This window comes from Oratosquilla oratoria, chromosome 16, assembly GCF_046742065.1.
Source record: "Oratosquilla oratoria isolate Oo_2021 chromosome 16, ASM4674206v1, whole genome shotgun sequence".
Classification (NCBI taxonomy): Eukaryota; Metazoa; Arthropoda; class Malacostraca; order Stomatopoda; family Squillidae; genus Oratosquilla; species Oratosquilla oratoria.
In genome coordinates, this window is record NC_134792.1 from 50807554 (window position 1) to 50821719 (window position 14166).

The 14166-nt window shown below is 41.5% G+C and overlaps 1 protein-coding gene across 8 annotated transcripts in view; it reads left to right on the forward strand.

Annotated features, from left to right (window-relative positions):
* dnt (tyrosine-protein kinase Dnt) overlaps nt 1-14166 on the forward strand; it is a 581353-nt gene that overhangs the window by 148321 nt on the left and 418866 nt on the right. For all 8 annotated transcript variants that reach the window (XM_076199777.1, XM_076199779.1, XM_076199778.1 and 5 more), the window contains exon 2: nt 12338-13048. In XM_076199777.1, the coding sequence (XP_076055892.1) occupies nt 12739-13048 (310 nt within the window). In that variant the 5' untranslated portion in view covers nt 12338-12738. The remainder of the gene's footprint in view (nt 1-12337; nt 13049-14166) is intronic.

The window sequence follows — 14166 nt, forward strand, 5'->3', positions numbered from 1 at the left end:
GTTTTCAGCTAACGCCAAGACCCGTTGGGCATCGACCTCGCCCCTCACCCATAAAGGCTCCGATTCGTTACCTTCCGTCGGTTTCGAAGAAGGAGCATGGAGACCTCTTGGTCCATAAGCAAGGCTGTCCGATAACCTGGGTCAAATAAGACGACTTCCGACGCAGTTAAGAGTGTCCTGCCGTAGACTTCTTTCCCTCTTGTTATGGCCGCATATTGTAGAGTCCAGACAATTTCATTCACCTTCGGGGGACATCATCCCAGTAGCGAAAATAGGGTTAACCCAATTAATCTACTCGTTCCTGGTACGTGCACTTCATTCTGACTAACTGGGGAACGATATTATCTAATTTGGTGGAAATTAATCTTAGCGAAGGCGTCGTCTCGCACGCACGTTGCCCCTCGCCAAAAACAGCACCGCCATCTTATTTCTTTGCGTTTTCTTCTTTTTCGTTCTCCTTGTCTCCTCTGCCTTCTCTATTAGGACATAAGAATGAAGGAGACTGCAAGAGACCATACGGCCTACACTAGGCAGTTCCATGTCCATTACCACTCTCTCGTATTAGTTTGCTCCCCTTTCATCCCGCCACCATTTTTTTTTTTTTTTTTTTTTATAATTTCTCCTCCGCCTCTTTCTTCCCTTTCCTTCCAATTCCCGTTTTCTGAGTCTTCCCTAACGTTTTCTTTTGCTTATTTTTTCTCCCGTTTGTTTGCCATCTCCTTAGCTTCTCAATCCAATCTAACTGAATTTCATTGTCTTTTTCTACCTCTTCGCAACCTTCCCCTTCTTTCACATCCTCCTCCTCTTCCTCCTCCTCCTCCTCCTCCTCCTCCTCTTCTTCCTCCTCCTCCTCCTCCTCCTTCTCCTTGTCTCCTCTTCTTTTTATTCACCCATAAAATAACTTTTCTTTTCACGACACGAATTATCCATCCTCTCTCTTGTTCCAGCAGATTCCAGACTCGGCCATCACCTTTGGGTGGTCCAACACGTGAACCCTTTTTGTCAATTTTATTCTGGCTAACGAAGTGAAAATTTCTGGAAGAAACGAGAAAGCTTTTTTCAATCCTTTCCCACCGAGGGACTCACTTCGTAATTTGCTTCTTACAAAAATTGGCTCATTATTTCGCTACCAAGGTCAGACGTCTCCATTCAGTAGAAAGGTCGAATCCTGTACCAGATAGTGTCCTTAGTCACTGAGTCTTCTTCTAGCCCAGGTCTGTGTGTCAATGGATTATAACCGTCTTTTCAAAAAAAAGAAAAAAAAAGAGAGAGAGAGAGAGAGAGAGAGAGAGAGACCATGTTGGAAGCCTACCAAAAGTCGTTCTTCATTACTTTTCATATGATTTCTCTCTTTACGCATCATTTATCTTGAATAATCGTCAATTATTCTTTACAATCTCTTTATCTTTTAATTACACTTCCTTTATTCATTATCTCGTTATGCCATTATCCCTTCTTCCTCCTTCGCTCTCTCTTATCCCTCTTCAGATTTTCGTTCATCTCTTTGTTTTCTTTCTCCTCCTCCCTCCTCCTTATCCTCCTACGTCTCCACCTCCTCCTCTTTTTCACCCTCCTTACTTTTCTTCGCCTTCTCGTCCTCTTCTTCCTTTTCGTTCACTCCTCTACTCCTTTTCATCTTCCTCTTCCTTCTCCTCCTCCTCTTACTCCTCCTTATTTTCCTCTTCCTTCTCCTCCTCCTCTTACTCCTCCTTATTTTCCTCTTCCTTCGTCTTTTCTTTACCTTTTTATTCTACTTGTCCACTCCTCTTATTCTCCTCTTTTCCTCCTCCTCTTCCCCATTTTTCTCTCCTCCTCTCTCCCTCTTTTCCCATCTTTCTCCTCCTCTACTTCCTCTTACTCCTCTTCCTCATTTATTTTTCTCCTTTTACTCCTCCTCCTCCTCCTCCTCCTCCTTTTCCACCTACTCATGAACAATCCTCTTTTCCATCCTCTCTTAATTATCTTCTCCTCGTCTTCTTCTCTTTCTACTCCTTCCACTCTTCTTCTGTTTCTCCTCTGTCCCCCTCCCCTCCTTCTCTTGCTCCTCATTTTCTCCTCTTTTCTGTGATCATCTCTCCACTTGATCGTTCCTTAACTCATAATCCTTCACCTTACGCAGAAAATATCTTCCGTCCCGCCCAGAAACGCGATTATTTGAACTCTCTTTCCATCCTCCCTTCATCTCTCCCTCCTTCCCTCCCTTCCTCCTTTCCTCCCTCGTTGATATCTATTACCTCCAACCCGCCTCCCTCCACTAGTCTTCTACCAGCGCCCCCTCCCCCTCCAGAGCCCCCCTCCCCCCCGTTCTCCCAACTACCTACCCATCCATGATCATAATGCCTCACTGATCTAATTAACTTTTTGATGCAGTTTAATGAGTTCAATCATACGGCTGCATTTAATTACTTGTTAAATAATAGGAAAAGGTTGAATGGATCGCTATTGTCGTGTCGAAGCTCGTTTATGTTATGTCGTCAGTAGAGACCCAGGCCAGCGCCTTGGACGGTCGACCAGGAAGGAGAAATATTTTATTGTTTTCGCCTTCATCAGGATTAAAATTCTTCATCCGCGGACAACGAGAAGGGAGGGAAGTTTTCCAAACTATAAAGGCAATTTTGATCAAGGCTCCTGCTGCATGGGATGTCCTTTTTCGCCGACCTTTTTCCCGCCGAGCACTGTTAAAGGTCGATTAATTTCTCTTGATTACCCTCAGTCTTTGGGATTTCATGGTTAATAAATACAATCATTAGTGCCGCGATCAATTGCTCCCCGACAAAACTCTCTCCCATTTTTACTTTTGTTTATTTGTCTTTTCTCTCATTTCATGAGAAGGTCAAATTTTTCATGGTCTTTTAAAAGTATGTCCTGACTCGGAAAAGGCTTTATTTGATAGCCAGCAAGCACGCAGCCCACAATGATTTATCGTGGAAGACATTTGTACGCCGTTAAACGAACGAAATAGCTGAAGCAAAACACGACAGCCGTTTGTTGGACGCAGAAACATATGACTTAATTTACATAAAGCATGTTGGCCCCTTCAGGCTGAGAGTCTGGGCTTAATTGGAGTAAAATACGTGCTCGGCTTAAAGTTGAAGGTCCCTTCCGGAAAGACGGCCGGCTGAGGCTACTCATTGACGTACAGACAGTTGAGTTTTGACGAGTCTGACGTATGAACCCGTCCAATACCGGGGCCAGCTTCTTATCTGAATAAAATCGCCTGATCACAACAAACACCTAAAGTATCCTATCTAAGAGGACTGAAGGGATATAAACATATACCAGTGGCTGTTTCCCCCTTACAAGAGAGGTAGCCAAAAAACAAAGTCATAAAATCCAATCCCACCCGTTCCATCCCCACATACTCCACTCCCATTCACCCCCCTCCCTCCCTATTTTCTTGGCTCCTCCTGGATGACGGGCCATCCCTACATCTCGCCCACTGCCCTGGTTCAGAAGCAGTGCAGCATGACATAGCACATCCACAGCAAGGCCGCCCCATTCAATCGGCGACCCTCCCTGAAGGTATTAATTTATAAAATTTTAAACACCGTCTTCGTCTTAGGAGTCCTTATTCAGCTGTGTTGTCCTGGAAGAAATATGGACGACGGTACCAAACTGGAAAGGCTGGTAGAGTCCCTCAATTTATGTCTGGCATTTGGAGAACCTTCCCGCCTCTTCGTGGATGGCCAGTTAAGCTACAAGTGCACTTCTCTTTGTTCTAAGTGCACTTAGGTACCCCATCGTTCCGCATTTAATTATATTTCTCTTTATATTTAATCTTTTTTGAGTGGCCATCGTTTAGATATGTATGAACTCTTTTTGTAGTAGATGAGACTAATGTGTTTTCATCTTGGGCACCAAATTTGCTGACTGTTCCAAGGAATGCCTTGCGATTTCATTCGCCTGGGAGACCGATTTGTACCCAAACACACTGGAGATAGGAGTTCCCATTTCGTTCCCGATTTACCTCTTCAGCTAAATGACTTTGTTTCCCGAAACTCCAAAACAAAACATGCGAAAGGTGTTACTAGTTGAAGTGGTTCAGATAATTGGAAACTCCCTTCGTCGGCACTGGAAGAAGCTCTCGCGACCTTGAGCTACCGGACTCTTTATACTTCGATGGTCTTTGTACTTCGATGGTCTGAGGACCAGAACCAAATGACAAAGTAGAGCAAGATGGAAACGGAGCATATCACCCAATTGTATGTATGTGTGTGTGTGTGTACGTTATTGTGTGTGAGTGTTAGTGTGTGTGTGTGAGAGTGATTCACCACCATGGTCTCGGATCACGTGTTGAACTCGTGATCGACAGCAATTTCCCTCCCGGAAGAGAGCGCTGTGTGTGTGTGTGTGTGTGTGTGTGTTATTGTGTGTGTGTGTGTTATTGTGTGTGAGTGTTAGTGTGTGTGTGTGAGTGTGATTCACCACCATGTTCTTGGATCGCGTGTTGAACTCGTGATCGACAGCAATTTCCCTCCCGGAAGAGAGCGCTGTGTGTGTGTGTGTGTGCGTGTGTGTGTGTGTGTTATTGTGTGTGAGTGTTAGTGTGTGTGTGTGTGTGTGTGTGTGTGTGTGTGTGTGTGTGTGATTCACCACCACCATGGTCTTGGATCACGTGTTGAACTCGTGATCGACAGCAGTTTCCCTCCCGGAAGAGAGCTCAGTGTGTGTGTGTGTGTGTGTGTGTGTGTGTGTGTGAGTGAGATAGAGGGAGAGAGAGAGAGGCAGAGGCAGGCTACAAATCCACATATGGTTCCAGTTTGGGCTACTCTATCTCCTTAGATCTAAATTCATGTGTAGTTCCAGCGCCAGACTGGGCTGGATGCAGTCACCCTTGCTCCATATGCTTACCCAGGCAGAGCATGGGGGGGGGGGGGCAGTCTCTGGTAACCTTTGTAATTAAAGCCGGGTCAGTATAGGTCACCTCAAAGCTCAACGGCACAGCTTGGAGAGAAGTTAAGTTTAATTAATTGTCAAATTTATGAAGTTGATGTCTTAAGATTATCCCCAGCATGTTAATCCCAAGCAGGGTTTATTAATTTTATTCCTATTAACGCCAGAACGATTTATCGTTTTCCATGTCAGTATAAGGAAGTTCGCTGGGCGAGCGGGTTAGGTGTCGTTACTTGCAGCGAAGGACGAAGGGATGGTGGTTCGAACCCTGCCACCGGCGAACTTGAACCAAGGGCATGGGTTATTAGATTCCACGATACAAAGTCCTCTGTGAGGGGCACCGTCCTAGCTCCTGATAGTGGGGGGGGGAGGTTGTGACGCCATATCATCACGTCATTATAGATTCTACCCCTCTGCTGAATAAGGTAGTGTGGTAGATGAGATCTACTTCTTCTCGGGTTGCATTGACGTAGTATCGAGACTGAGACCCGCCCAAGGGGCACATCGAACCAACCAGTTTTGGCTAATGTGGGCGTTGTCGTCATGAACAATGTAGCCAGACAATTAATTAGGCTGTTAACGTAATGAAGCCTTGCGTGGATGAATGTTGACTTTGGCGGATGGAATAAAAAAAAGTGGAAGGAAAAGGGAAGGAGGAGACGGGTGGAGGAGTAAGCAGGGAGTGGAAGAAAGGGAGAAGGGAAGGAAGGGAAAGGGAGAGGCTGAAGATAATGATGATAAATAATAGAAAGTTGAAGAGAGAGAGGAAACACGAAGTAAAAAACAAAGGAAGGAGAAGACGAGGAAAAGAAGAAGAAAGGGAACAAGGGAATCGAGAGGAAGGGCGGGGGAAAGTAGGCAGTAATAAAATCATAAACACGAAGAAGGAAAAGATAAAATAATTAAAAGGAAAAGATCGGAAGATGGAAGAAAGTAAATGAAGGCAGTTCATCGAAAGCTATCATGAAAGAGGCGACAGAAAGATACGATCATGAATGAAATTTAATGAAAGAGGGAGAGAACGGAATAGCGAATATCAGCAAGACGAGAGGAAATAGATGAAGCTGAGGAAAAGGGAGGAAGAAGAAGAAGAAGAAAGCTTAACTGCATTATATAATGAGAGAATACAGATGTCTATCAAACAGAAGTGGATGCAAGCTGCTTGGGTCAATGAACGAAGGTAAACAAGTACACAAAAGACTGTGTACTGTAAGCAAAGTTGAAAGAGTAATGATTAATGAGGTGGACGTTGTGTTTTATTAACAGATATGAAGAGAGGCGTATAGATGGATGGAAAAAAGAATGAGGTAAAGTAGATTGATGAAAGAGATGGCACTGTGAGGGGGAAAGTGTCAGTGTAATTAGAGAAGTTGTATGTCAATATACATGGAAACCCACAATATATAAACACGTGAAATTAAATAAATGCTGTGCTTCAAGACTCGAACCTTAACACACACACACACACACACACACACACACACACACACACACACACACACACACACACACACACATACACACACAAACACAAACGATATATATACATACACATACGCACGAGCGCGCGCGCGCACACACACACACATATGCACACACTATACTTTCGTTTGCTTTTTGTACATGTACCCGTTCGTTATATGTATATTTTATTTGTGAACCAATCTTTCAGTGACTTGAGTACGAGTATATACATATATTTGTATGGTAAATATATATGAATGCATATCATCTATGACGGAATTTTATCTATATTTCATTAAAGTATGAGACAAGTAATGCTTTAATTACACGTGTCTTTTGGATATGAAATAGCCTCAGGAAAGATGAACTCGTCAAAGGTGTTAATGTTTCATAGAAGGAAATGAACGTGCAAGTGGACTGACCCCAGCGTTAGAAACAAGACTAGAGGTCACGAAGATGACAGTGGTGGTAGTGGTGGTGGTGATGGTGGTAATAGTGATGGATTTTGTAGTGGTGATGGTGGTTATAGTGATGAATTTTGTAGTAGTGGTGGTGATGGTGGTGTATTTTGTAGTGATGGTGGTGGTAGTGGTGGTGGTGATAGTGATGAATTTTGTAGTGGTGGTGATGATGGTGGTGGATTTTGTAGTGTTGATGATGGTGGTGGTGGTAGTGATGGATTTTGTAGTGTAGATGGTGGTGATATTTTGTAGTGTTGGTGGTGGTGGTGGTAGTGGTGGTGATGATGGTGGATTTTGTAGTGTTGATGGGATATGGAGGGTCATAGAAGAGTCAGTGGTTATGGGTAGGGACTTAGTGGTGTTGAAAGTGTGGTGATGGGAGTTTAATGGAGCGTTTTAGAGAACACTAGATACAGTAGTTACACAAGGAAAGCGAGGGTGCTCTGAAAAGCCAAACTGAAGAGGAAAAGGAAACTGATAAGGAAGTATATTGAAAGGAGGCATACAGGCAGCAGAGAAGAAGGAAGAGGAGGGGGAGGAAACGTTTTATTTGAAATAAAGGTGAGAGACTCTTCATAGTCGTAAATCACGGTGGTGGAGATATAACGTGGAGAAACAACGTTGCAGTAAAATATCTAATATTTGAAGAAAAAAAAACGGAGGGGAAGGAAAATCAGCGTACTATGACTTGACTAAATATTTCAAACACGAACAAAGAAAATGGTTTAATAGGTGGACAGTGAACACAAAGAGAAGAGGAAAGAGAACAGAGCAATAAACACTGGAATACGAAGAACATGAAGAACATGGGAACAATGAGAAGGAACAACAACACTACAGTATTTAGGTCCTTTAGGTTTACTGATGAGAGTGAAAGGGGAAATAGAGAATTAGAAAAACATTCGGAGGAAGAGACCATGGATAAGGGAGGAGGAGGAGGAGGAGACGGAAGAGGAGGTGGTGGAGGAACAAGTGGAGGAGGAGGAGAAGGGGAAGATTTTTCAAAATCTTTGAGGCTGTTTATGAATTTGGTCGTAGTGGTATTTTTGTTGATAGTACTGATGAACAACGATGAAATAGATGAAAGGGTGGTGGACAAGAAAATGCAGAAAAGGGGGAGGGGATGAAGAGAAATGGAAAATGGATTGATGTAGAGATAGAGAGAGGAATGTGTAACAGGGAAGAAATGTAGGAAAGAATGAGGAGGCGCGGAGAAGAATGGAATGGAAAGGAATGGTTTCCATGGTGAGGGAATGGAAAAAAGAGGGGGAAAGAAAAGGAGAGGAGAGGAGGATAGTGGTCGAAACGGAGGTGTATGAAAAAGATATGACGATAAAAAACGAGGTGAAATATCGGGTAAAGGGGGAATGTGGAAAGGCAAGGTATTGGCAAAGGCGTCCCGGGGAATAAATAATGGAATTTAGAGAGAAGTTCACAAATACGAAAGGAGGGAGTGAGGGTGAGAGGGAACATTTGGTGAAGTCGTCCAGAGAAAGAGGAGTTTCAGATGGTGATAGAGGTCAGTATTATACATAAAAAAAAAAAAAAATACGAGAGTAAAAGTGAAAGTGAACTTGGTAAGTAATGAAGAGGTCCTTGAGATAAGGTGAACAAGTTGGGACAATACGTCTAAGGTTAGAGGAACGATTTACATTTCTGAAGGATTTCTTGAAGAAGAACCTCAAAATCAAGCGCAAAGAACTAATTTCTCTCTTGAATGATGGGAGATTAAAGTTGAAAATAAACAATCGAAACGCTACTTTGTTCATTCATACATAGGATAACCAGATCCATTTGGCATTATGAGTGTATAATTTAAGACTATGTCATCGTAGCTCCTCTGTGTAGTCTCATGGAGGCATTATAAGGACGACGACGGATTGTAGAACGGACTTTAAAACGATAAGATAGTCGTAGGTCGTATTGGGCAAGATGGAGGACGTTGTAAGCGAAACGGGAGACTTCCTCCGAAGAGGACGTTAAAGAAAGGAAGAATGAAGTGGAAAAGAAGAGAGATTACTTAGATAAAGAAAGGATTACTAAACATCAAAGAAAGGACGAGCGAGGACGATAGGGAGAGAAGGGGGAATTGTTGCGAAGGGGAAAAGGATTTACGTAAGAGTTGGGAGCGAGGGGAAAGTGTGGGTTTGATGAATGATGTGCCACAAAAGTATCCAAGGCATGATAGAGAGCTGGTAAGGCGCAATCAAAAGAGAATTCGTGGTACAGTCACCATAGTGATCTGGGGCAAAGCAAGCCACGCCCATTTCCTCACTGACCAATCACGATCCGCTTTGAAGGACGCCTTTTGGATGAAGGAAGTCTGCGCCAGTGACGAGGAGGTTTGCTATTGGACAAGGTATAAAGGGGGTGTGGCTTATTACGCCTAGTACCACTCGGTAACTGTGATTGTAATGATTAGAGGAGGTAGGAACAGCTAGTACAGAGAAAAGAGAAAATTATGTAAATGGACGTCAGACAAAAGATTAGATAGCACCGGAACAATGATATGTACAACGGAGGAAGAAAATAGAAATATGTCTTATCAGTATTGTAGTTAGTGTTTGTATTAGCTTTGACACTCACTGCCATTAACATTGACATTGACAGTGATCTTGACAATAGGCATAGACACTGGCATTGACAATAGCACAGACATTAATATTTTCACTGAAACTGACATTGACAATAGCACATTTTCATTGACACTGGCATTGACAATAGCACATTTTCATTGACACTGGCATTGACAATAGCACATTTTCATTGACACTGGCATTGACAATAGCACATTTTCATTGACACTGGCATTCACAATAGCACAGACATTAATATTTTCACTGACACTGGCATTGACAATAGCACATTTTCATTAACACTGGCATTGACAATAGCACATTTTCATTGACACTGACATTGACAATAGCACATTTTCATTGACACTGGCATTGACAATAGCACAGACATTAATATTTTCACTAGCATTACCAATGACCTTGGCATGGGGACTAGCATTATTATTAGCACTGGTATTGCATATACAATAAACAGATAGATAAATAAAACAACTGTTAGAAAAAATTAAATTGACTGAATTGGTGACCAGAGCTTCTTACGTAGTTATAAACAAAACTGTTATATAAAAAAGAAAAAATGGGAGTCGTCTCCTAAAAATAATTCGTTTAGTACTCAAAAACTTAGTAACAAATTATCAAAAGTGATCTTTACTGACACTAGATAAACCGTTATCAATGCACACAGAGTTCAATGAGCCCTTAAACAACGAGTTTCCTCCCATTGTCTGCAAGCGACATCTTCTTGATTAGTTATCAGCAAAGGAACGCCTTCCTTTTGTCTTTCGTAGATAAGGTAGACGTATTCTACGCGCTAAGGCATGTTGCTCCGACTGGGAATTACTAAACTTAGTAACCATGTAGTAAGCGCTGAAACTATCAGGCGTTTTAAAAAACGATTAGACAACTTTATGGATGGGGATGACAGGTGGTGATGGATACGGAACTGCCTAGTGTAGGCCTTATGGTCTCTCGCAGCCTCCTTTATTCTTATCTTCTTATGTTCTCACCCTTTACAAGGGTCACGTCCTGCAAGATTAATAAAATCGTCCAACATTTTCCTGAATAGAATTGATAGATTAGGTAATCAAACTAGGGTAAAGAGTAATTGGCTGAATATGTGAAGTAGATTTGCATATGCAGTCTCGCATTAACCCATTCAACTCCGATGACAAGATGTCTTGTCATTTGGTCAAATAAAACAAAAAATCATAAAACACCAAAATGTTTGATCAAACACCAGAAAAATATGACGTCAATCCTCGCTTCGCTCGCAGCGAAGCGAGGACTGACGTCATATTTTTCTGGTGTTTGATCAAACATTTTGGTGTTTTATGATTTTTTGTTTTATTTGACCAAATGACAAGACATCTTGTCATCGGAGTTGAATGGGTTAACGGAAAACAAACAAGTGAATTACCAAATAAATAAGCAACTAGACAAAGAAACTAGTAGATTAATGATTTTGTAAACGAATGCAGGTGTGGACAAATAGAAATGTATATAATCAAGCAAATCAAACAATTACTTAAATGTTGAATAGATCAACAAGCACATAAATAAATAAATGAGCAAAAATAAATAAATGATAAGATTAATGTTTTAATGGAGAGATGCATAACTGAGAAAATAGAGGGATAATCGTATCAATAAATTAACAGAATAGTGAAATGAAAATCAGATAATAAAATAAAGAATGTATGCACATGCACACATATCCAATATAGATACATATGTATACACACACAAACTCACGCACGCACCTATGTAAGAGTTTCGATGGGTGCATTATACAGATAGCAACATCCAACTTTATTGGCTCTCGACACTCTGTTGCAACAGCCCACGTTTAGCAAACACTTGGTCAGTTGTTGCAACGAAACTTCTTTCGACACTTTGAACGTCCTGTCCGAGCATTGGAAAGGTAGTCACGAGTCTCGTGACGTGAAATGTAAAACGCATGGTTACAGTATTTTTTTTTTTGGGGGGGTGGGGATAAGGATAAGGTACACATTGGCCAAAGCACCCACTTACGCGAGATTTTTTTTTTTTTGGGGGGGGGGAAGAAAAGTATATAGAAGAATGAAAGGATACTTTTGTATAAAAGGAATGATTGCCGATGAGTGACTTTTAAAGATTCTTTATCTTTGCATCGCGGTTCAATAACCAAGGGGAGGTGGAATGGTTCTTTTGACAATAGTCACCAACGAAAGTGGGGAAATGGGTCGGAGACATAGTTGTAGAAAAAGGAAGAAATGCGGAAATTTTCAGTGAGAGGTAAACTAAAGTGACAAGATGCACTGTGAAAGAAAGTTAAAATTGAAGTGAATTTTAGTAGAAGAAAACGTATATGTTTGCGCTCTGGGTCGTGTTATTTTTCGTTTAAAGTTTGTGTGTGCACTTCTTTTCCGAAGTGAATTGATTTCACTTCCAGCGAATATTATGTTGGATTGAATCCACACTGATCATACACGACTTCTCGTATATACAGGTGTGGGGAATAGCGCAGAAGACAAATAGATTGTACGACGTGGTCTGAGTGTTATGTACCGAATCAGGTGATCGTGTTTGGAGTGGAGTCTTTCAAGATGTCTGGAGCGCAGCTTTTGTTTATATTGGTTGGGTAGACCGATGTTGACAGCTTGATAGTGAAAGTAATAATTATGAATTTTCTTCAGAGGTGTCACCTTTTTCTTGATACAGCACAGACATACTGAAAAAAAAAAAAAAATGACAATCATTAGAATATTTTTCTGACGTTATATCTCCATTGTCTTATACTGTAATTTTTTCTCTTTTCTACACCACTATTCCTAGTCTATAAGTGCTTGATTTGCCTACTTTGAGATTTTTTTAAGTAGTGTAGTCTTCCAAAATGACAACCCCACTCCTTAAAAATTAAGTTAGAGAAATTCTTACTAAGACCTTATTTCTTGTTCTTTTCAGGCGGAAGAAAATGACAAAAAATGGTGGGACCCCTCTGGCTGTATCTGAAGACTCGGATCCTTAGCCATTTCAGATACGGTAAAATAATATTTAAATCTGCGCGGTAGGGATTCAGAGTGAGTGACGATGTAAAAAATGGAGAATAGTGTTCGTGTTTACGGAGCTGTGCCTCGCTTCATAGTGTTGCCGGTGATTAAAAACCGAATTTTGTTCCTCGTCCCTAAAGACGAGCAAGATTTACCTCTTTCCTTTTGTGGTGGTGTGTACAATACTTGCCTGAGATCTAGTGGCCAAAATGGAGACATTGGAAAAAGATAAACCCGACGACGCAGTATTCCGGTGCAGTCCGCCACGTGTTCACGTCCTCTCTTAGTGGTCACTAAGTCGGATCTCTCGTCGCCATGAGGTGGTGGAGATGGTGGACAGGTGATGATGGGGCTTCAGGAAGTTCCCCTTCCCCTCCACCTTCCTCCACCTTCTCCACACGAAGAGCGTTTGCCTCCAACCCCAACAGCCACCGGGACCCACAGTGTGTTCCCGAACTAGACCATCCATCCGCGGCGATATCCCCGGCCTCGGCGACTGTGGCCACGCGGACCACGGGGACAACGCTGATGGTGCTGGTGGTGTTGGCGGTGGCGTTCAATGCACATCTGACCTCGGCTAATCTCAATCTTTACCTGCCCAGCGAGGAGGTGCGCCGACTTCTAGGTAAGTCGTGTGTGGACAGTTTTCCTAGCAAAATAGTTATCCGCCGTTCGTTTTATTGAGAGTTTATGTTTAGATTGATCATGTTGGGGAGAAAGATGAGGCAAATAGGTTATAAATAAGTAAATGAAGACAGATGCGCAAACACACAGGCACACACGCACACACACACACGTATGCACATAAACACACACACACACACACACACACACACACACACACACACACACACACACACATATATATATATATATATATATACATATATATATATTCACAAACATAAATAAACACGCACACACATATATATACATATATATATATATATACATATACATATACACATACACAAACATATTGGTTTTGTCCATTAAAAGGGGAACTGTGTTGCTTTAAATTTGTGAATGGATTTTATTAATTGATGAATTAATGTAGACATGGAGTCCATTATTCCTTTAACAGAATATTGTGAGTGCCCTACTATCTGATATTATGCAGGGATTCATATCAGAGATATTTTTCAAATAGATTAGAAAAAGAGTCTCTCATGTATATGAGAGAGGTTTTTGAAAAGTCATTCTATGAATATGAAAGCATCGTACAAAGTTTTTGCGTGAATAAAAAGAACTCTCTCCTTTTTCCTACAAAGGAAAGATGTGGAACACACCTTTTTGACATTTTCTCACCTTTCTGGGAATTGATGATTTTTTTTTTTTTTTTTTTTTTTTAAGGAAGGTTCATAACACTCTCCCTGTTCCCCTGCCTGTGCTCAAATAATTATTAGTTTACTAAATATACATACGTACATATATATTTGCATGTATGTATATACGTTGTATACGTTACAATTGTTGTAAAAGCCTATGTTAACGCTTTTATCAAGGATGGATCCAGAAGATCTGGAACAGAGCTGAGGGGACTGCAACCCCCCTCCTACTATTATGAATAGAAATAGTCACATAAATATTAAAATGCATAAAGATAGGAGCTGCAAGAAATGTAAGGACTTATCAAATGTCAAACGGATGTGTTCTGCACCCTGAATCCAAACCTGTACATGTATGCTAATATCTTAAGAAACGTGACTGGCATGTGCCTGGTTTCTGTTGGCTAGGGTAGAT